Raw genomic sequence first — 23,579 nt, forward strand, 5'->3', positions numbered from 1 at the left:
TCGCGCAATTTCAATTTCTACAAAACGTAAATGTCATGAACCAGGGAATAAAAACTAAATATAAAAATATGATTAATAATAATAATATTTCAAAAAATATTAAATAATAACAATGATAATAATTTACAACTCATTTTATGATAAGCTCACAGCCGTTTCACAGACATTCCTCCCCCCTCTCTCTATCTCTATTCGCCCGCCCCATATCATATTTCATTTCATAGAACATTAAAAATATCAATTAAATTTACAGATGTCCTTAGTAAAACTTACAAGATTGTAAAATAAAATTCTGAATAATGAATGCCAATCAAGAAACTGGAAGAAATGAATGACATGATTTCCTTCTCGTGGGTGATTAGTAAATTACGAGTCACTTGTAAATATATAATCTACAGACTGAAGTCATGTTTTCAGCTCTTGTTTATGACTTAACTCTCTCGAAATTTGTTCATCTTTCAATCATGGTGACTTGAGAGAGTTAAAACTATAGATTGCCAATAGATAATGAACATTCTTTTCATCAAAACATGGAAGGTTCCCTCAATTATTCAAATGGAAGTAGATGGTGTGATGCTTAAATGAATTTGTTTTAATGGAGAACAGCAATTTGGACCTGAATCAGTCATTATTTATTTCTATCCATCAGCCTTAGAGCGGAGTCTATTTTTTATCCTGTGTACACACGGCAGAGTTAAGGTAGTAGATTTACATTGGATCATAAAGAGTTTAATGATGTCGTTGAAGATTGTTGCTTTTGTTTTGCAACATCATGGATTACACTTTTAATGACTTTCAAAAATTGTTAAATCAAAACAACCAAGATGACTGTAAAAGATAGGTATCAAAATAATGAATTACAGAATTATTAATCTTTAAAGAAAATTGATTTGCCTTTTAAATTGGAGCACATATGCTGCTATTCAAAACTTACCTGTATAAAATTTTTCAGATTTTCAGGAAAAAAGTCATTAATGCTGACACTTCACCACTTTTATCCTTCTTTATGATTCTATTTGTTTTGTTTTTTCATAGTTTTATATTCTAATAGAAAAAATGAGATCCATGCGCATGCAACGCCTATCTGCTCACTTCATACTTTGTTCAGAAATTTTATAATGAATGTAAATTCTTATCTTTGATACAGGTTTTAATAGAACAAATATGAGTTCATTTTAGCTGAACACAAATGATGTCCAACAAGAAATGGTTCCATCATTTGGCAGTCTCAAAAGAAGAGAAAATAAAAACCGTGCAAATAAGAGAACCCCCCCCCCCCCCAAAAAAAAAAAAAAAAACAAGAAAAAAAAAAAAAAAAAACCCAACACCATACCATGTGTAAAAAGAACAATGTGTTCAGCAAAATACGTACCCGCTTGTACCTTACTTGACAGCATCAACGTTATTTACATCTTGAACACCATACATGACATAAGGTGATCTACATTTAATTACACAAGGTGAAAGCAAAACAAAACTGCTATATGGCGTTTAATAAATACATTCAAATAAATAAATAAATTTATATGTTTGACTCGACACTCCAAAACAGTATTGAGTCAATTGATTTTCTTACAATAACAAAGTAGTTACTTAAAGATCATGAAGCAGACATTTAAATTTCACCCTTTTCTCACTGTAATCTTGCATGATTTCATCCCAAACAGAAGCCAACTGGTACAAGATGCATCTGGGCTTCAATATAAGTGACCCAATCAAACTTAAATAGAAAAGACCAGGTCACAATTTCAAGACTACGATTGGGACACAATTGCCTGACACACGACATACACAAGATTTTCAACAAGCATGTATGATTGTGGTGAAGGACAAGAAGACACCCCCATATACTCCAGATCTGTCTAGAGTATGTAACAGCAAGAGACAATTTTTGACCTGGAACCAAGCCTCTGCAGACAAAAATGTATGGGCCCCTGACAGAGCGAAGAAGGCAATGGCATTCCTTCACTCAACAAGACAAGACTAAGTCTTAACTAAATACCATTTTGAGCAGTCGTGTCACAAGTTTGTAACAAACAAAAAAATAATCATAGGATTAAACATGAAACATAAAAATCATTGAAATGCAGTTATTTTATGTCAAATTAAGAAATTAAGGAGCAGGCAGGTGTAAGATAAAGATCTGAACATGTGTATATGAAAGGTGCCAAACAAAGCAAGAAAGAAAAATACAACAAACATGTATTTTTATTTCTTGCTTTGTCTGGCACCTTTCATACACACTTGTTCAGATCTTTAAATAGATATCTTATGTAACCTGAACCCAATGTTTCTGATAGTGACAGGACGACAGTCAATATTAAATGTGATCTGTTATGAAAAAAACAAACAAATCCAATCTCAACAGCTCTTAAATGGAAGAGATTTGATGTATCAAAACCAAAATATGTGGTCTATTGTCTCAAGCATGTATTAAGTCCAGGCGAAACAGATGCTTAAAATAGATTCTAAAGCTACAATGATCAGAAAAGTGAGATTTTAAATTGTTGTTTTACGAGACTATATCGATCACCCTTGATAAAACATATAACTTAATCAACGTTTCATTATTTTTATCCTAGATTCAATTTTCGATGTTTCAACCAACCTGACATAATACCATTTTGAGACGATGGGTCACGTACATATCACTTGATATATTGAAAAAATTTACTTCTTTTAACTGAAGTAAAAGAGGAAAAGAAGAGTTGATTGGAGTAGAATTTACATAGGTCCAGTTCTGCGATATCCACTTGGAGCTGCAGGACCCATTGGTGGAGGACCAGGGTTTTGTCCGGGGAGGCTTGCTGGGCCCTGTGGCAAGTTGTTGAAGTCGGGAGGGACGTAATGTGATTTTCGTGCCCCAAGACCTTGTGAAAATGGCGATTGTGAGGACTGAGGGTTGAACATGGGTGGAGGTGGTCCTGCTGCTGCTGTTCCTGCTACCGTGCTCTGGAAGGGGGTGGGGGCAAACGTGGTCTGGCTTTTTGCTGAATAAACGGTTGCTGCTGATTGAGGGGGTGGGTAGGAGCTGGGAGGAGGTGGAGTGGGTCGATTGGGTGACATGGCTGACATGGGTGGAGGTGGTACATGTTTGCCATCTTTGCCAGGCATGATTGGGCGAACACCGAGGGGAGAGTAGATCTCCTTTAACACCAATAAGGCTGTATCCTCAGATTCCCTGCAATTGAAAAAGATAATAGAGATGAGAAATTGAATCACAAAAAACCCCCCAAAGAAACCTTTTTGCATATATATTCTTCGCAGTATTAAGCAATTCTTTTATTTTGCTTTATAAAAACAATAAGCATTTGATATTCTTCAGTAAACGATTACTTCATGTTATTACAAAATGATAATGCAACTATTTTTATTAGGGGGGCAACATTAAGACTTTGGATTATTTTACATACTGCATTTTATGCAATTCTTTTCCATTTACACTGTATAAAAATTATTGATGCTCTTAGCTCAGTCAACAGTAATAACTTTACACTAAAACAAGAAATTAATGCAACTATTTTTTATAAAACGACTTCATTTAGATAAAAAATTTGAAAATAACCTCAAACAAACACGGCACAACTTGAATATGGTCAGCATTCGAATTAACATGTAAGCTTGGAAAAGGACTTTTACTCATATTGCTTTCACCGTAGTACTTGGTATAATATGAGAACCTGACTGGTAAATAAATTGTAATAGCGGTTACAGGCTTCATACCTCACCTTTTATTTTAAGTATTACTGATTGCTTGGGATCCCTTTAAGAACATTTAGCAGATATTGCCAAATATAAAATCTCATATTATTTAAAAAAATCTTTTATCATATTTTGACAATTAGGGGCAGCAGGTAAGGTTTTTGCTTCGTACACAGAAAGTAAAGAGTTTGACCTCCCTCCCCACGAAGATGCTTGATCTTGAGTGAGTCATCTTGCTCAAGCTCACATTGCAGCACTGCACTGCGACTAATGCCTACATTATTCCAGTTTTCCTTTGGAATAGACCCCAAAGGCAAAATAAAGGGAATTTATTTATTTAGAATACAAAGTTAAAATCATGCAATAATGGCGTCTAAAATCCAAGACGCAAACTCACCAGTAACAAGAGTGGGAAGTCAATGCAAAAAGATAATCATTGAAGGATTCCAGAGGTCCTTCCTGTAGTTGGTAATCGACTCTCTGACCTTCGTTTAATTGTCCAATCTGAATCTCCTCTTCTGCCATAGATGACACAGCTGGATAACAAAAGAAGAAAAAATATAACTAATTGACTGCTCGTACTATTGAATTGTCTTGCAAAAGTTATGTCTATCTCATTATTCTAAATTTAATGGTTTAGATTCTAAATTTAATGGTTTTGTGTTTAGCAGTGGCTAGTCACTGCCAAACACAAAACCATTAAATTTAGAATCTAAACCATTAAATTTAGAATTTAAGTTTTAACTTATATCAAAGACAAATAGTAAGTTTTATTTTTAAAAAAACAAGAAAAAACCCACGGCCTAATCAGATGCACAACGGTGCAAATATGTTTCTATATTTTATATGGATTTATTCCCCTTTCAGCACACAAATATTGGGGTTGTCATCTGAGGGTTAATTGACATATAAATCTTCATAAGTGATTAAAATAAAAAAATGTCATAAATCGAAAATATTTCTAAGTGGTGAAGAAAACAATAACATCAGTATCAATCAATGAAGGTGATGAATTTGGTTATGCAAAAAAGAACAATTTTGTAGTCCTTGAGAACTGTAAGGTCCAAGGGACTAGAATTTATCACCTTTTTAGTAGCATGACAGAAATAGAAGTAAGTTCTTGCTAACCTTTGAATAGGACACTGCTCTATCACAAACTACTCTCTGCCAAATCAATTAATTACTGTTGCATGGACAGGTAGGTCAGAAAAAAACTTAACTGCACTCCGAATAAAAACTGATCTTTTTGCTTGTGAGGTAAGTGATCTATCAACTGAGTTATCTTGATCATCAAATAACACATGTTGAGTGAAATTTTTTTTTTAAAAAACCCCACAAAAAAACAAAAAACAAAAAAAAAGATAATAAATAACTCACATGCGACATCATCATCGGCATGTTGCTGTGATATTTGTTTCATCATTTGGTCCATCTCGGACTGTACTTGATTCTCCATGTTTGGCTTAGCATCTGATCGGTGTGCCTTCGCAAACTCGTTGATGCTGTTCCATGTGCTCTTTAGAGATTCCATAATCTTGTGCTTTATGTCGGTGCCGTACCTGCTCACTGCTTCCTTGAATTCTACAACATGGTTTAATTAACTCACAATTAAATAAATAAATAAATTTTATTTATCCATAACGAAATTGGCTCTACAAACATAAAATTCACAAATGAATTGGAATGTGTTATAAAATATATCAATTTTACATAAATTTGTAAAATTATGTTTTAAAAGTTTTATAAATTTAAGTAAAAATGAACAATAAAAAAAAGTGTAATTACTTTACTTCTCTAAAATTATTAGGTCCATTGTCGTGAGACAGAGAGTACAAGCAACCAACAAATTAGAAAAAAAATAGATAATTATAAAATCACTTAAAGGAAAAAATCCCCACTGAATTTTTTTTTTTTAAATGTTTTATAAGATAATCTCCATATTGCAACAAAACTTTAATGAGTTTTAAATGCTATATCACTGAATTCGGTTGTAAACAATCATCTTCATGGTTTTCACCTTCAATACTGTAGAAAGTGATTGACTAAAGATTAAACTTTGAATGGAGAAGGGACTTGTATTTATATTCATGAGTAATCAATTTAACCTCAGAATGTTGAAAGCGCTGTGAAACTCTTTCTTTGGCTTAAACGTCTAAACCATACCTAAATGCAATCTTTTCCTTCCCTTATAATGAGGTACTTGGACTGGTTTCACTTGTGACATCGCTGATCTGATCAAGGGTTCCAATCTGAAGGCCTGAAAACAAAAGAGGTTATTTCCAATTGGGAAACCGTAAAAAGGAAATCAAAATGTTTGCTGTCTCATTGTATCATCCATTAATTAATAAATTTCAGTTGCCACTGGAGGTAAATAGATAAACAACCCCCCCCCCACCTCCCCCCACAGTATGTCACTTAATTTAACAGTGATGATAAAGGCAATTTGTCAAAAAGAAGGAAACTTTATCAGTCCTTTGGTCTAACAAAAACCAAATCAAAAACAATACGGTTACGTAATATTATGTAATATATTATTACTACTAATGGACACTCATTCTTATCATTCGAGATATAACTTACTTTTTGTAAATATCAAATGAATTGACCTTTCCTGAAAACTATTTTAAAGGCCTACAATATTATTTTATACGTCCATATCGAGAGATTATGATTAACTTTTGGTCAACAGGCCAGAATTGACTTCATTATAGTTTAAAAAACAGGCTACAAAATCTTTGTTTTTGCACCCTGTGTCACTCCCCCCTCCAAATCAACACTCTAAAAAATAGTAATACTCACCATTGGATCAAACTGCATGGTACATGTGGGAAAAAAATGATAAAGGCATAATTAAAATGTAAAACAAACAAATCTCAAAATATCAACCGAGATAGAATCAACACCCCCCCCCCCCCCCCCAAAACAAAACAAACCAACAAAACAAATAAAAAACAAACCCCCCTCCCCCCAAAAAAAAATAAACAAACAAACAACAAATAATTGACTTCATTGAATATTTTGAGAGTGAATTGTTTATTGTTTGATATTTGACTAAAACTCAATTCACAAATCAATCTGATAATTAATGAAAAGTATTATTCAAAAGTTTTACCCACAAATGAACAGAAACATTTATAAAATACAATCTTTATTTTCAAACATAATATGCTAAAATATTATTGTGAAGTAAAATGGAGTAAAATTATTTTGCTTAAAAACATATTTAAAAACAAGTTACAAACTATGAGGAGGTCCATTGGAACTTCAAGAACAAATCACTTACAGGATGAAATATGTTGAAGACGCGAGGACATGTGGGAAGCTGAAAAAATTCTCCGATTTCATCAATCCCTCGCAGAGAGAGGTAGAGGGCGATGGGTGAGCCCATGGCAAACAAGGCACTTGGTGTAAAGTCCAACTGTGGGTAAGACACTTTCAATTGTCCAACTCCTATACAACCCTTTAAGTAGTCGACAGTGATCTCACCCCTAATAGTGAAATATAGAGACAAAAATGCAAAGAATATCAAGACTTTAATACAAAAAGTATTTTGATATTAAAACTTTATACATAAAATTAAGTTTAAATTCATTATAATCAACATTGGAAAATTTACTTTTTCGAAATAGAGTTGGCATTTATTGTAGCTCACATTTTATACATTAAGCTTAAAATTCAACTTTAATCATACAGTCCATTCCAATTTAACGGTATTTTGGGATGACTGGTCACATAAATTAACTTTGAATGAAGGACATTAAAGTCTATTACCATTTAATTATCATATTATCATCATTGTTTTATTTTATACTATTTGTTTGACAACAACAACAACAACAACAAAAAAAAGTAAAATTAAAGATGCCTGATTATCAAGTAATCATTCGTTTGAAGACACCCCCCCCCCCCCCCCCCCCCCACAACTGATAAGCCTATAATTTTCATATCCTCCAAGATACATAATTTAAGCCATATAGTCTTACTGTACAGAATTTAAAAAAAAAAAAAAAAGGAAATAAAGCTCGATTGCAATACTAGAAGGCAATTCATCAGATACTGTACTTTATAAATTTATTTTCCTCAGACTAGGACTCTGTTTACAGATCTTCACTATTTGAAAAACGACTGACTAATTCTAATAATTGCTATTTGAAAAAGGCCAAGTTTGGAATCTGTTTAAAAAACCTACCCTTCAGAGTAAGATGGATTCACATTATTGGACGAGGTGTTTAGCACAGCAGCTGCAGACTGACTTGCTTCTAGTTTCATTCTCTCCATTTCTTCCCTCATTTTCTTCATCATTTCATTTTTGGCACGTTCATCCTGTGATAAATAAAAAAATAAATGCATGAATATCACCTTTTGACAACGATATCAACTTTTAAATGATTTTAATGAATGATACAAAGCTCTAAAAATACACCCACATACACAAACAAACAAAAAATGTTTTAAATTAAGAACATATCAGGCCTTTTGTCTCAAAACGGTGTCATGTTGAGGTGAAGCAGAAATTGAAAGAACCAGTTAACCTGATATGTGACACTTCAGTTTTTATCACTTTTATATCATTCTATCCAATAAAACATAAAAACTTAGCATGCGCCTGGAGTTGTTTTGTTCGATGGGATTATAAAAATAATCTTATTATTATCTCATATTTATAAAAGTAGAATTCAATTTTCATCATTCAAATCACCCCAGTACAATACCCTTTAGATGCAGTAGCTCACATATATTGATGTGTGATCAACTGTACCCCTCCACACATATTCAATATTTATAAAGATAAATAAGCTTTCACAACATTCTATGAGTACCATTTTATAAAACATAGCTGACAATCACAGTGTAGAATAATCTCTACCTGTGACATTTTACCTTGTTCTCCTTTTCTTCCTTGAGTAATCCCAACAGTTTTTTTCTTGGTCCCATGGGCAACCCGATGTCTTTTAAGTCTTGCTCACTGCACATGATCTGAAAAACAAAATAAAACACAGTTGATAGGCTTGAAGTGTTATTTTGTTTAAATTATTTGCAATGGTATCTTTATGACAAAATATTCTTTGATTAATAAAATAAATACCAAGAGTATTAAAAAGTATCCATACAAAACATTGGTGTTGGGAGGAAACAGGAGACAGGAAACTCAAATTTAAAATTTTTTTAAAGCAGTCAGAGATAAATTATTAAAAAGAAATAAAGAAAAAAAAAAAAGGAAAAGGAGTTCAAGATAAAAGAGGAACACTAAAAATTGTTTGAATAAAATAAATACTGCAAGCCAGGAAATGTAACAGGAACCAGAAATGGATTGCAATATTAAATTGAAGAGGAGGAGGTGGTGGAGGAGGAAGAAGAGGAACATTTATCCATTTAGAAAATCTTCCCTACCACTTATAAAAGTGTGAAATTTTACCAATGATTCCATGTCTATCTGCTCCTCCTGGAAGAGACTGACTTTGTCACTCAGTCCGACTTTAGCTAAAATGGACTCCAAAGTTAAGACTTCTTTCTCTTCACTATTCCTGGACTCATCTTCCTTAAAACTAGAATTAATGGCTGATTCCTGGGTTGCAGACTGAAAAAAAAATAAAAAAAATAAAATAAAAATAAAATCATTATACCGTCATGAAATATAGCAATATTGAAATGAAAAATTATTTTTAAGACAATGATAAATTTTATAATCATGATGATTATATGTGTGATAAGCAAAGAATGAATATGTCACAATTGATTCTGGTGAAGCCGCTTAATTCATACTGAGCCCATTTCCACACTTAAAAACTTTTGGTTGTTTTTTATCTTAAAGCTTAAAAACAAAAAATCACAGGAAAACAAATTTGACAATAATTTTACTATAAAAATTTATAATGCCTATCAAAATAATGATGCCACAACTATTTCTGTCATAATTATAAGTAAAAAATTTGAATATGACAAAAGTTTAAAACTCATGCATAATCCATATAAGCTTGTGGGACAGACATACCTGCTCAAATGTTGTTGGAGCTTTGACCTCAGTGTTTGGCAGGGGTTGAGGAGGAGGTACAACCTCCCCTGGCATCCGCTGGTGTAGCAACAAATCAAACAAGATTGTGGCGCCTGTCATGAGGAAATGTAAACAATAATTTAATGGCAAGAAAATAAACTAGTGTGAAAATATAAAACGGAAATGATCATGTCATAATTCAATGCCCCTTTTGTTGAGTGCTAAAAAAATATCAGTGATCAAGACGAGCCAAAAAAATGAACTGTGTATCACACATGAAATCCTAATACAAAAACATATAATGTATAAGCAAACTGGAAGTCCTGATAGCTCAGTTGGTAGAGCACTCACTTCACAAGCAAAGAAACTGAGATTGATTCCCAAGATTTTTTTTCTGACCTCCCACCCCCTGTCCATCAAATAGTGATTGGGTAGCTGGGCCTGTTAGATCAGATGGAAAGTACTTTGCAATAGACTAATGTCTCATCTAAAGGGTAGAAAGCAATCGTTATTGTCCATTTAACGTTATAAAAACTGAGATAAGAGTCTGGCTCCAAGGGCCTTGTGGCTCTGAAGGATTACAACAAGCAAATACTTCACATGCATAAAAGTGTAATGTGATGAATATTTAAAAAAATAAAAATTAAATGAATATTACCTTTTTAAAAATTACCACAGTAACTAAAGAAAATATAAACTTTAAGAGCTAAATGTGACTCGTCTCCTCAAATCAGTATTATGTTGGGGTGAACCGGATGCGAAAAACTGATTTTAAAGCCAAAATAAACATAAATTTGAGATTTTAGCTATTTTATTTTTTTGCTGGTCACTTTCAGAAACTATAACTGTTGCTCTCAATACAACACATTACCTTTCCTTTTTATCTTAATTTTTCATAAAGATTTAAACATTTAAAAGATTTTCAATAATGTTTTAACTAAATTCTATGTATATACATTTATACAAACATACTTACAATCACATAGAGTAGATATATTCTTTACATTTTATGCATACACACACACACACACATATTATGATATAAAGTAGTCCTTCAGAGCCATTCGGCTCATGGAGCTGGAGTTCATCCCAGTTTCTATAGCATGAAACGGACGATAGCAATTGGGTAGGATGCTAGTCTAACACAAAGTACTTTCCACCAGATCTAACAGCCTCAGCTGCCCAATCACTGCCAGGTGGACAGGTGGACAGGGGGTCAGAAAAATTCTCGACTGCACCCGGGATTGATCTCAGTCCCTTTGTGTGTGAAGCGAGTGTTCTACCAACTGAGCTATCGGGACCCCCATCATTATGATATAGCATATATAAATAAACATGTAAACTTAACCCAAGTTTCTTATTTTTCACTATAAATTCAATCTTGAGCATCTAAGCCACCCTGAAATAAAATAATTTTGACGTGGCAGGTCACAAATTGTAAGAGAAAAAAAGGTCTAAAGGAGCCAGGCTAAATTTACTATGCTTTAACTTACCTAAACTGTGGCCAGCCAAGGACACATCACCACTGAAGGACTGGTGTTTCTCCAAGAAAATGTGGAACATTCTGTTCATTTCATTTCCCACAGTCTCACAAATTTTCTAGTTGATAAAGAGAAAAAAAATTGTGAAAAAAAAATATTGTTGGATATGCATTAATAATCATTTTAAAAAACCCAACAAAATAGCAAAAACCAAGCAGTGATGAGAGCTTTCGTTTTACGTAATATCTATAAATTGTAATCAAAATGCTTTACAAAGGTCCCAAGCTAACAGCTATGTTATTCTAATTTTCTTTTTCTGGTCTGACAACTTTTTCTGCCAAATACTCATTTATATACCTGAGTAAGGTGTGATAATGTGAGAAAAAAGCGATTCTTGAAGACTAAACTTTAATTTGTACCAGTTACAGCAGGACTTAAACCTTCGGCATACAGATTGCAAATAGTATGTGATTCTACAAAAAATAAAAAAAATAAATAAATAAATAAATAAGTAAAAGTCCCTCTATACATATGATGGAAGAATTTATCTAAGGGGAATAGGGAGCTGCAAGGTCTGGGCCGGATGTCCTGCTTGCCGAAAGGAAATAGATGTGCATTTCGAACCCAACACCTCTCATTTCCAGGTGCATTGATCGCTGCGTAATCCTGTCTGACAGAGATTATTTCATATGGCCTCTCATACATTATTGTGTCCATGGTGTTCCCTGTTTTTAATGAGTTAGTTATGGGCGCGACTGAGTCCTCGGGGTGTAACCGGGTTAGGGATTAGGTGAGATCCCTTCCTCTTAAGGTGCAGAAGACAGAACCCACCAGTGAGTGGTAAACGCTTTGCTCCTCACTACCCACCTCACACTCATTCTGTGGTGTGGTGTCCTCTGTATGTCCTTACTTTACTTAATCTACCCCTATAGCTCATACTTATTCCTAGTGCTATAACTTCAAAACCTCTTTTCTCCCTCTCTGGTCGGCTTGTGGCCCATGTCTTCTGTATGACTATTTGTGATTGGATTGTAATCATGTATTTTTCTTAAAGATCAAGATCTTTAGGGGAAAGTCTGGTATCCCCTTTGTTAAGGCCTACTTGGCTGTACCCTATAAAAATCAATGATATGAGGAACATGCATCTGCAGCTCAACTCCTGATGTTATGTAGTCGACAGGGAATACAGGTTAGGGTGGGAAGACAGACCAGAGACTCCCCAGCATGCCATGACAAAGAAAATCTCAGGGGAATAATTTTAATTAAGACCAAGAAAGCCTATGTGCAAGTAAAAGAGCAACTACAAATTGAGCAATGAAGTTCAAGTCTTTTGTTGTAGGGGACAAAAATGAGTCATATAATCAGGACACAAATCCAGTCAGTATGTTAATAATATAATGACTTCAACTCAACGGCTTTACTTCATCATGTAATCCCTTCATTTTACAGCCTAAGAGTGAACATTATGTATACTTTTATCATTGATAGACTACAAAAACCCCCCCAAAACAACCCATAACAAATAAACAAAACCAATTGGACTCGAAAAACAAACACACGAATGCACATACACAAACAGCCTAACATGTATAAAATGGAGCCTGCATGATATCCTTAAGGGATGTCTAGTAATATAGATTTGTAATTTTTGAAAACTGTCTTTTTATTGTTGAAGAACCTTTAGAAAAAAAACAAAAACAAACTTACCTGACAGTAACTTGGGCTATTGTAGAACAGGGTATCCAACATGGTGCTATTGATGAAATGCCGTAATTTGGCTGTACTTGGCAAAGTTATGGCTGATACTAACCTGATGAAAGAATAAATATATGAAAAAAAAAGTAAGTATTTGTTGGTATAATTTTTATAGGAAAGATCATGTCGCCAATGTACATGTCAGTTGGCATGAGTGCATAAGGAACAAAGAAGTGATGACAAAGCCAATGGGAGTACATAAGACACATTTTGAGGAAGGAACCGGGTAGTGATTATGTGGCAGCAATGACGTGGGCCCCTGAGGGGAGGGCAAACAGGCGAAGGCCTGGAGATTAACTGTTGAGGATAGGAATGCTTTTGAATGGTTCAACTGGGGTCAGACAAGAACCATAACTAGAAAGAGGGAGGAGTGGAGATGGAAAATAGAGTATAAAGACTTTTGTGCCTCCTAGCATGGAGTGGATGGGTGACAGGTATCTTTACAGGGCAAAACAAAATAAAAATTTAAGAGAAAATTATCAATCAGATTAATATCATTTGGTATGATGAGTTAATTTTTCCCCCCATATTTTAAGTAAACGCTGCAACATGAAAACTGACTCAAAAAGGAATGAAGTAGAGCTGAAAATAATGACCAAACAAGGAAGCTCAGAAAACCATACAGAACTGTAACGTTGTTCAAAACAAGGTGTGACTAAATAGTAAGGAAATGCAAGATGAATCCAATTGAAGGATTTAACACATTGAACATCTAGTGACTTGATATTTTTTCTTTCTTCATATTTTCATGTTAAGAGAAATAACACAAACATTAATATATCAACAATTGGGGGATAAATCAGACAGCAGGGGACAAGATGCCTTATATATCCATTTGTAGTTTCAGACAATTTATCTAAGCCTGGCTTGTGAAGCTTTACGGTCTACTAGTATAACACTCACCTCCAGACTGGCAAGTTCTGCTCTGGACAGTGCAAAGTTGAGTACTAGGAAACAGATCTTTAATCAAAGTCTTTCACTATGCCCATATATACATGGAGCACCTGACTGGTAACAGTGTTGTCTCTTATAGGCATGAAGTCCCGTTCTATATGTAAAGTATTGCTCTTGGCTTGGGATTCTTTGTAAAGTACTTTGAGCACATTTAATGGGTATTGCACTATATAAAAACTCAAAGCTTAAGTTTATGACTCACATCAGCGTTACTCTTATCTAAGAGAAAACGCTTCGGAGTGTCTCCTTTCATTTCCTGAATACTTTACTCCTACCCTGACTTACTGTTTGATGTCTACAGTGTCCTCTTTAAGTGCTTTATTCCATAAGATTGGTAGAAATTCCACCCTGTTTACAGTCTTCGATTGAAATGCTGCGGTGAAATGGGATTGGATCAAAGTGTGACTGTTGCTTCGGAAATCATCAACTAAAGAAGATGAAAATTATGAGATAGGAAATGTAAAAATGAATAGGAAGAAAAACAAACAAATAAAACCCAACAAAACAGTATACAGCAAAAGTTGCCATAACAGAGCATCAACTAATCAAAAAAAGCATCTTCTTGACAAACAACTAATCCTTGTTTGTTTTTAATGGTGTTATAACGCTTGCAACAGACTTGAGGTCATATCAGCGCCAGTTAAAAGGAAGAAAATGGGATAGTAACAAGTTTGAGAATTACAATTAAAGCACTAAAAAAATGGTAAAACAAAGGGGAGTTAGTTCGAATGGAGAACAGATGTAGATTCCAAAAGCACACCATCACTGTACTTAGTTTGAGATCACCTAAATGTATCATCCTGACACAAACACAGGTCCCCACTAAGAAAAACACACTCAAATATTTACAAATCACATATATGTAAAACATAAAATACAGTGCAGAACAGAGAGATGATTTCCAAAAATATAAATATATTCTCCCAAAACTCTAACTGAACATTTGACTATTTCCTTCCCAGCCAGGGTATCTGACCAGGGCCAGGTCAAAACCAAGTAATCTCATTCCAAGACAAAGACAGAAAGGATGTTGGAAAGCATATATAAGAGTATATCAGAGACAGTAAGTGCCTCCCTGCCCACTATGGGATGTCAGGAACCCCACCCAGAACTAATCTTTAATCTTATAACAGGTCCATTGATTAAAACATAATACATACCGTATTCTTCTAAAGACTTTGGTTGTCCATCTGTCATCTCTTCAATACCGGGGACAAAGAAGACAAGATGATCAATCTCCTCTCTCTCACCTGGGAAAAGAGGTAAATACTAACACTATTGAATCCGAAGGAAGTGGATAGATCAAAGAAAGCACCCCCCCCCCCCCAAATAAAATGTATATATTAAATAAGTAAAAGAAAAAAGAAAAAAAGAAAATCCCCCCCCCCCCCTTTCAAGACAAAAAAATAAATAAAGAAAGGGGGGGGGGGGGAAGGGGGAGGGAACACTCCATACCTCTACATTTTACCAAAGAGGGGGGAAAAACCCCCAAAAACAGGGACTAATGTCCATATCTTTTTTTAATGATAAAACAAGTTAAAACCTCTCCTGAGGAAGTTTTGAATTAACTTACCATATTCAATAGTGGCAAAGTCATCCACACCTCTTTTAACGACCCTGGGTCTCATTTGATCTCCCTGAAATCACATACAATATTACTCAAACAAATTTCAAAAGAAAAAAAAACACTATGAAAATTAAAGTGATGATAAAGTAGTAATTTCAGGAGAATCATTCATCATGTAGTAAAAAATGACAAGTTTTAAAAATAAATTTGAAGACATTCACTTGGTTTTTCCCTGTGTCTTGGTACTATTATATGTAAAATGATATTAAATCAATATTTATTTATGTTCTGAAAATTAAATAGAAAATTCTAAGTACCTGAAGTCAAATGTAAGCTTATCTATCAAACTCTAAAATTGGCCATAAGAAGATAAAGAAATGAATAAAGATACAAATTTTTAAAAATTTAGGAAATTTTCCTGAGGGTCTATTCCAAGGGAAAACTGGAATAACCCAGGTTTCAGCCACAGTGCAGCAAATTGAGCTACGATAAGGTGACTTGTTCCACAGCACACAGTGAGGAATTGATGCTATACATTTAGAGAAAACACTCACAACATCTGTGTTTATAGCCTGACTGATGAAATTTAGAGAGAACTAATCATTAAAATGGCTTTCGAAAACTCTACCTTCTGGCTAAAAAGCAAAGACCACACTGCTTTATCAGGCTGTCCCCAAATGTTCACACCATTTTAAGCTTCAAATATAGACCAACAGAATATTTTGGGGGATTGTGAAAAAGAAATAAAATCAGCTACTGACCAATACATTGCCCCACTCATCGAGAGTGGAAGAAGATGGAAACTGTAGGATGACGTTTGCATTATGCATCACAATGATCTCTTTTCCCGGAAACTCAAGCCTTCTGTGCCAACCATTAGTCTCTAATGCTTTCTTATACTCATTCTGTGAGAGTGAGGAGATTACATAGAAAATTAATACATCAGGTTTTGAGGAAAAGAAGGATAACAAGAGGCTTTAAACCAATAAATGACTAAGAACATAGTCTTTAATGTGAGTAAACTCTGTATAAAAAATACAATTTATAATTTAGTTGTACTTTATAAAAGCTAAAGTATTCTAAAAATGTAACCCATGCCGTTGATAAGGATAATACAGACAATTCATTTCTACACCAACTATATCCATGAAAAAGTGATTTGTAACATTTTTAACCTTAGCAAAAATGACAACAAAAATTTTAAACAAAAAAATAATGCACTTAATAAAATTATATTATTTTTCTTAAATTTTGAAATGGCAATGCAAAATTAAGAATCTAAATATAAATTTATAAAGACATTTTACCTCAAGCTTTATACAAAGTTCTTCATCATATGGAATATATCGATTGTCTCCTTCTCTTTTGAAGAACCAGGAACAGCGCCTGATGGCTGTTGGATCTTGATCCCAGAAAACAGATTTCCGTACTCTGTTGCCTACATTCACCTCGTACCGACCTCCATTGGTTATAACTACAGTATCATGTGGAAACTCTTTCAAACCTGAGGAATTAAAAAATATATTATGAGACATTTTGTAAGGATAATAAATATTATATTACATAATACTAAATAATAGGGAGACATTGTCAAAGCATTGCAGATGAGAAGAAAAATATTCACTGGGCGACACACATGAATATCCTAATACAAAAATGTATAACATAGAAGTGTGGTCCCGGGTTTGAGCCCTTCATCAAGCACTTTCTTTTTTTTCCTTAGCCAAGATCATTAACCCTAGTTTGCTTCCTTTAGACAACAATAACTCCTGTTGACATCAGATATTTATTAGATAGATTATGTATGTCACTTCATGCTATTCCTAAGAGACATCATCTAAAGATTATGCACAGAACGACATACTACTAAATAAACAAAAATCAGATCTAAGTAACAAGGAAACAATCCTGTGGCTGATACCAAATTTCCATTGAAGTTCATTTTTCTTTTCAGAATTACAGTTTTACTCTCAATCACATGTTATCAAAGAAATGGCATCTGAAATAAAATCTTATAATTTAAAACTTCTAGAAAGTCATAAGTCAAAATTAAAAATTCACCACCACTGACCCAACAGTTAATGGGGAGCTGATCTTAAGATATGAAGGAAAATACTTTCCATCGTTTCACCCAAAAAGTAGCGATATAAACGTAAGTACTTGAGGACGAACTACATCATAAATTTGATAGTAAGAATGAATAGGCCTTGCCACAATGTAAATCAAAATCCTATTAAAGAATGCAGAATTTAATACATACACTAGACAGTATAAATATCCTGATAGCACCAGGGTTGCCAATACTGAACTTTTTACACACATTAACCAACAACCCCTTTCTGAGCTCTGAACTCCAGTAAAAAGACATCATGTACTTAATTTTCCATTTAGCAGGTGTTTGGAACATATACTGAGGTTTTATAACATACTGAATTCTATAAAATATACAATTGGCAACCTGAAGCTCATTGGGTGTCCTGATAGGGATCAAGATCAATTCTGGGTGGTCGAGATTTATTTCTGACCCCATTGTCTACCCCGCAATGATTGGGTAGCCGGGTCTGTTAGATCTGGCAGACATCCTATCCAAAGGTTAGCAAACAATTGCTATAGTTTCATGCAACAGAAACTGGGATACACTCCTTGACCTTGAGCCTATTGGCTTTGTAGGACTACTGTTTTATCCATTCATGGAGAATATCTTGAGAAAAAGACCAAAATAACAACCCAAGCAGCACAACAAAGTGAGTAATAGGGGCTAAACTTTTTGCTCAAAGTAAAAACAAAAGGGCTCAAACCTGGGTCTCATGACACCCCACCATCTCAATCCAAAAAAAAAAAAGGAAAAAAAAGGTTAACCTCGAAAGCCTGTGGCACAATCCTAACAAAGTTCTTATAATATATTTTCTTTACTCTTTTACTGGCACTGTATCTTGCTAATTATTTCACAAAGCAACAATTAAAAAAAAAAAGTCCTTTGTCAAAACCACCATTCTATGAACTCTTCAACTTACGCATATTAAATGCTAATTCCAGTTGTGTACTGTCGATGACAGAAAAAGGCCTCCAAATCTCAACGTCTCCCTGGTTCTCCTGATAACACCAATGGTGTCTGATAGGCTGGTAGTAAAGACCCCCTGTGTACTGTGTACCATTGTCCTGTCCGGCTTGAACAATTTCTTGTGCTACAGGTGCAGAGGTCAAAGGACTGTTGCTCCCACCCATCATCGTTGGAGGCATAGGAGAGGAGAACATAGGTTGCTGGGAAGGCTGACTGGCTGGTGAAGCACCAAGAGGAGAGGCATACTGGGGACGACCTCCTTGTTGACGATACATGTTGCGCCCACCTTTAACAAAGAATAAAAAGATATGGTAATAAAGATGTTTGAAAAGTTGAAATAAGATTATCTTATGTTTCATTTGATTAGTTTCACATCTTAAAATCCAGAGACATTTTGACAAAAATTTGGTATATGTTTAATGGTTGTCATTTTTGTTAAAGTGGCTAAAACTCTTGAGATTAAGATAATAATGACAGTATTTGCACAGAAGACCACATAATAACAAACCGATAGCAATAACAAAGATTTGCCCCTGAGCGACATTTTTTTCTTCTTTGTTTATAAATGACTCAGCTTACCAGTCTGTAAGAAAACCCCATCCAGTAAAGTAAGCACCACCCAGAAACTTGCAAAATACATAGATTTTGGCGAGATGCACTAAAGAAGTGACTATTATTGATTTTGAAGTTTGTGATGGTACAATTGACACACTTTCAGAAACATTTCAGTACAAATGCTTCATTCAACACTTTGTTGCTGCAGCTCAATTGTGTGATAAGAAAACATCACACAACGCCGTTTCTAGCGAATGACGGAGTAAAAAGAGTATGACTATTTTTTAGTGATTTTATTCGAATAAATACAATTCTAAATGATTTAACAACTTTGTTATTGAATTAGGATAGTAAAAAGTTTTAAGCTAGTGGAGCTTGGGCGGTCAAAAGAGATGTATTTGTGTGCATATTTATGCTGATACTTATTGGAGAGAAAGGGGAGATATTGGGCAGAGGGCAAAGTGGGGTAGCAGGGTGGACAGAAAAATATGTGTAAGAGATGTTGATTGAAATAAAGGACCTCCAATATAACAAACCTTTTCTGCCTAAGCTTGCGCATTACATCCATGCTCTACTGTAAAAAAAAATTTTAAATAGAGAACTTATATATCACAATATTCACTAAACATATTCGAAGCACTTTACAAAATTTTCCCCCAACAGAGACAATGCTGTTAACAGCCAGGTATTCATTTACACCTGAGAAAAGTAAGAGAATGTGAAAAAAGATCCTTTTCCAAGGACTCAACTATGAACGGTCAAAGCGGAATCTGAACCCTGGATCTTCCGAGTACCAGTATCATATCACAAGACCACATAGCCGCACTGTACTAGTAAAGATGGTAGTAAAATGGCACTAATTATAATTATATTTTGAAAAGCACAAACCTCCAGCTGCAGCAGCTGCTATTGAAGGTGGAAGTGGCTGTGGTGGGCCAAGTGATGATGGAGGACCAATGTTTGGTGCAGTCTGAGATACCATTGGAGGCGGCTGGGAAGGAAAGGAAGTAGGGGGTAGGCCGGTTGGAAATTGTGTTGATCCAACTTGTGCAAATGGATCAGATCCTCTTGCATTTTGTGAATGGAAATAGGTTGAAGGCAAGTCATTTGATGAACTCAATTGATGTTTCTGAGAGGGTGGGGTCTGACCAACAAAGCTGTCTGCTTCAGCCTCCATCTCTGGAAATAGAGGTAATGTATCAAGAATAATTATATTACAAAAACAAAATGTCACGAGTTTCATTATAAGACTCTGATGTGATATGCTGGTTTCGGTTAAAATTTTTACAACACATTTTTCATTCAACCACTGTGACGATGCTGTTTGCAGCATCTTAATCTTAACAGCTGAACCCTTCTGATATTATTTTGAAAAGAGTAAATCTGAGTCTGAATTGATAAGATGTAAAAGGCAATAGCAAGATGAAACAAAACAATGGGTGATTAGGAGGTCATCTAAAAAAACCCAATCCATCTAAAAAAGACCAATCATCTGATGCAGGCTGTTGATGATGTGACTTGGCAATGAATTCTACATTCTTATAACTTATAATTCTCGGGAAGAAACTGTTTTTATAAATTAAAGTCCTAATGTTGGGGTTTATGAATTTGGATCATGGAAGTTCCTTGCTGTAAATCTGTTTGATTTAAGTTTTTAAAAGTTTGGAAATCAGGCTTCTTTCCAAGAGTGTTTCATCAGGCACTATAATGTGATAAAATGAAAAAAAAATCCTCTCATTTTAAGCATCTTTTATTTAACAAGTTTAAAAAACATTTTGCAAGAAGCATTTAGATCAATCACAATCGTAACTAAAGGCTTAAAACTAAGGCAGATGTAATGTAAGTGTAAAATGAGGACTGAATGTGTCACGATTCCATTGCTTTAACTTAGTTTAAGTTACAAATTTCAAGTGGCTGTCAGCTTATAGATTTTCCTGTCACAAATTAAGTTGGAATCTTTTGCCATCATGAGTTTGGTGGGGAGTTATTCTCTGGATAATTGGTCCTAAATCCGAAGAAAACGTATCATGATAAAATATTTTTCCCATGCGAAGCCAATTTGCTATTGAAAAAAAAATCAAGACTATTCTGTTACTACAAGATAGCTAGATACTAATACTACACACTGCAGTTTCAGTTGATGAAAGTGAAAGTAATGTAATGAAGTTGTGCATCACTATCTATAATAATAATAATAATAATAATAATAATAATAATAATGCTGAAAACTTATATAGCGTTATCTATCACTTGTCATAATCATAATTCGGACCCAAGTCTGAATTGCTTCCCGTGGCAATTCGGACTCCTGCCACAATGCGTCTGCGCAATCACAGGAAGTGTCAGAAGTGGAAGCTGGGTCGAAAGTGCAGCGTGGTAGGGTGGGGGGGGGGGGAAGCTGCTCGTTTTGTCAGTCGGTAGGAGGATGAGTGAGCGAGCAACTCACGTTTTAGAACTCCCGAAGATGACTATACCTTCAAAAGCGGTGATCTATTATTCCCCTTTGTCTTCCTTTTTCTTGGGTACTTTTTAATTGTAATTCTAGAACTTTTTACTATCCAATTTCTCCCTTTTTACAGGCGCTGATAAAACCTAAATGTGTTGCAAGCGACTTTAAAAAAACCCCAAAAAAACATAGATCTAAATATTCATGGTCTTTGGGAGATTACAATTGTAGTCGCTATTGTTAACGTTAACAACCAATTTGCCCTCGCATAGATAAAAGAGTGTCTTTGTGTAATGATTGGAAGATTTATTTGATTTGCCATGAGCATGTTGCAAAGGATACATGCATGACATATCTACATTATATATTTTGCCATTTGCGGCCGCGAAAAAGTGCGGGGAAAGGAAAATAATATGACTTTGGGCATTGAGCGTTTTATTTAAAAGGCAGTATGGGTCGGACTTTGACAAAAGGCCGTATCTTAATTATTTTTTAATTTAAAAAAATAAGATGTTTTATTTCTAAATATAAAAATAAAGGCGATTCTTGGCAGCAAACCATGTTATAGAGCCCCGCCACTGGGGTAGGGGCAGAGTACCGTCTAATACTAATATTATTAGATAATACTGGACTAGGTGCCTATTAATAAAATAAGCACTCGTTAAATACAGAGAGAAAATTAATGATCAACTGGTAATGGGATTGGGGGGTAACCAGCATAGATAACATAGTAGTCTGTGGTAACCACAGACTACTAGGACCTGTGTTATCTATGACGGTAACCAGCGACTTCTCAAGTAGACGATGGGGTTAACTGTGTCCTTCGATGGGGTTAACTGTGTCCTTTGTTATGTTATACTTAATGAAGGATACAGGTTAACCCACAAACGACCGAGGTGCTGGACGCAGGGGAGAACATCGTAATACGAGATCAAAGAGAAAAAGCCGCCGGCTCTTGGGTTGTGGAAATGGTTGTTGGGGGGGGGGGGAGAGTGTGTGATTATTCTGTATGACCTAAGTTAGATATGAATTTTTTTTGGGTTCGTGGATAGCTCATACGGTCGAGTCACGCTCTCACCAGCCAGGCGGAGTTGGCGTACCAATAAGTCGCGGGTTCAAACCCCCATCACCGCCGCGAAAACTTTTTATTCTCTATTGTCTTCTGGCACTTTTCTACTCACTTCATCTCTTACTCTTATTCTGTTTTTAATGACTTAGAGATACTCATGAGTCTGTGTGTGTGTGTTTACAAAGACTGAATTGTCACGAGAAGCAATTCAGACTCAGTGTCCGAATTGCCATGGGCCATGGGAGGCAATTCAGACTCGGGGTCCGAATTGCCACGGGAAGCAATTCAGACTCGGGTCCGAATTGCCACAGGAAGCAATTCAGACTCAGTCCCAATAGCCTTTTCCTCATCATAATATTCATTTCATAGATTTAAATTTGGGTAACAAAGCAATGTTTGTTTTTGGTTTCCTTAAAAAAAGAACAGTTGGTGGAGAGAATAATATACTTTATTTTTTACTGGATATGTCAAGGAAGGAACGCTTTACTTTTACTTTTACCACTTCAAAACAATCCTACCTGGATCCAATAAAGATGGAGCCGACTGAACAACCGGCATCAATACATTCGGTTGTTCGGGAGGATTGAGGGTCAGTCCTCCTCCAGCAGGCATCAAAAGTAAAGGAGGAGGAGTGCTGTCTTTTTTAAACCTATCGGACATTGTAAACTAAGACAATTTCTCTTTTACTTATATATTTATTTCCAGAAATGAAGTAGCACAAACACGTATGTTACAAGGATCCCTCTTGTAGGTGTGTTGACGTTTGATGAATGATGTGTGTGTGTGTGTGTGTGTGAAGGTACTAGAGATATTTTTTTTGTATTCCACTAGGCTTTCAGTCTAAAAAACCGGATAAGCATACAATCCTTATGTTGATCAATGTATACCATACATTTCAATTCAAAACATTTTCTTTTAACAAAGATGATTTTTTAAAAAAACAATGTACAAATTCTGATTCAAACCAGTTCATTCATGATAGTTTGGTTGAGAAAAT

The 23,579-nt window shown here is 34.9% G+C and overlaps 1 protein-coding gene across 1 annotated transcript; it reads right to left on the reverse strand.

Annotated features, from left to right (window-relative positions):
* Positions 1 to 2,570: 2,570 nt before the first annotated feature.
* On the reverse strand, positions 2,571 to 23,354 carry LOC144965895 (triacylglycerol hydrolase DDHD2-like). The gene is made up of 20 exons (XM_078901722.1): positions 23,101 to 23,354; positions 19,956 to 20,246; positions 18,466 to 18,798; positions 16,759 to 16,955; positions 16,213 to 16,356; positions 15,458 to 15,521; positions 15,045 to 15,134; positions 14,170 to 14,311; positions 12,883 to 12,985; positions 11,188 to 11,293; positions 9,695 to 9,807; positions 9,119 to 9,280; positions 8,584 to 8,679; positions 7,892 to 8,025; positions 6,986 to 7,190; positions 6,502 to 6,513; positions 5,866 to 5,959; positions 5,080 to 5,283; positions 4,100 to 4,238; positions 2,571 to 3,181 (listed from the first exon to the last, which is right to left on the reverse strand). The coding sequence occupies exons 1-20, from the start codon at positions 23,240 to 23,242 to the stop codon at positions 2,725 to 2,727; spliced, it is 3,228 nt and encodes a 1,075-aa protein (XP_078757848.1). The 5' UTR covers positions 23,243 to 23,354; the 3' UTR covers positions 2,571 to 2,724.
* Between the last annotated feature and the right edge of the window lie 225 nt (positions 23,355 to 23,579).

Source organism: Berghia stephanieae, chromosome 2 (assembly GCF_034508935.2).
Source record: "Berghia stephanieae isolate SIO BIC M18660-M18661 chromosome 2, UCSD_Bste_1.3, whole genome shotgun sequence".
NCBI lineage: Eukaryota > Metazoa > Mollusca > Gastropoda > Nudibranchia > Aeolidiidae > Berghia > Berghia stephanieae.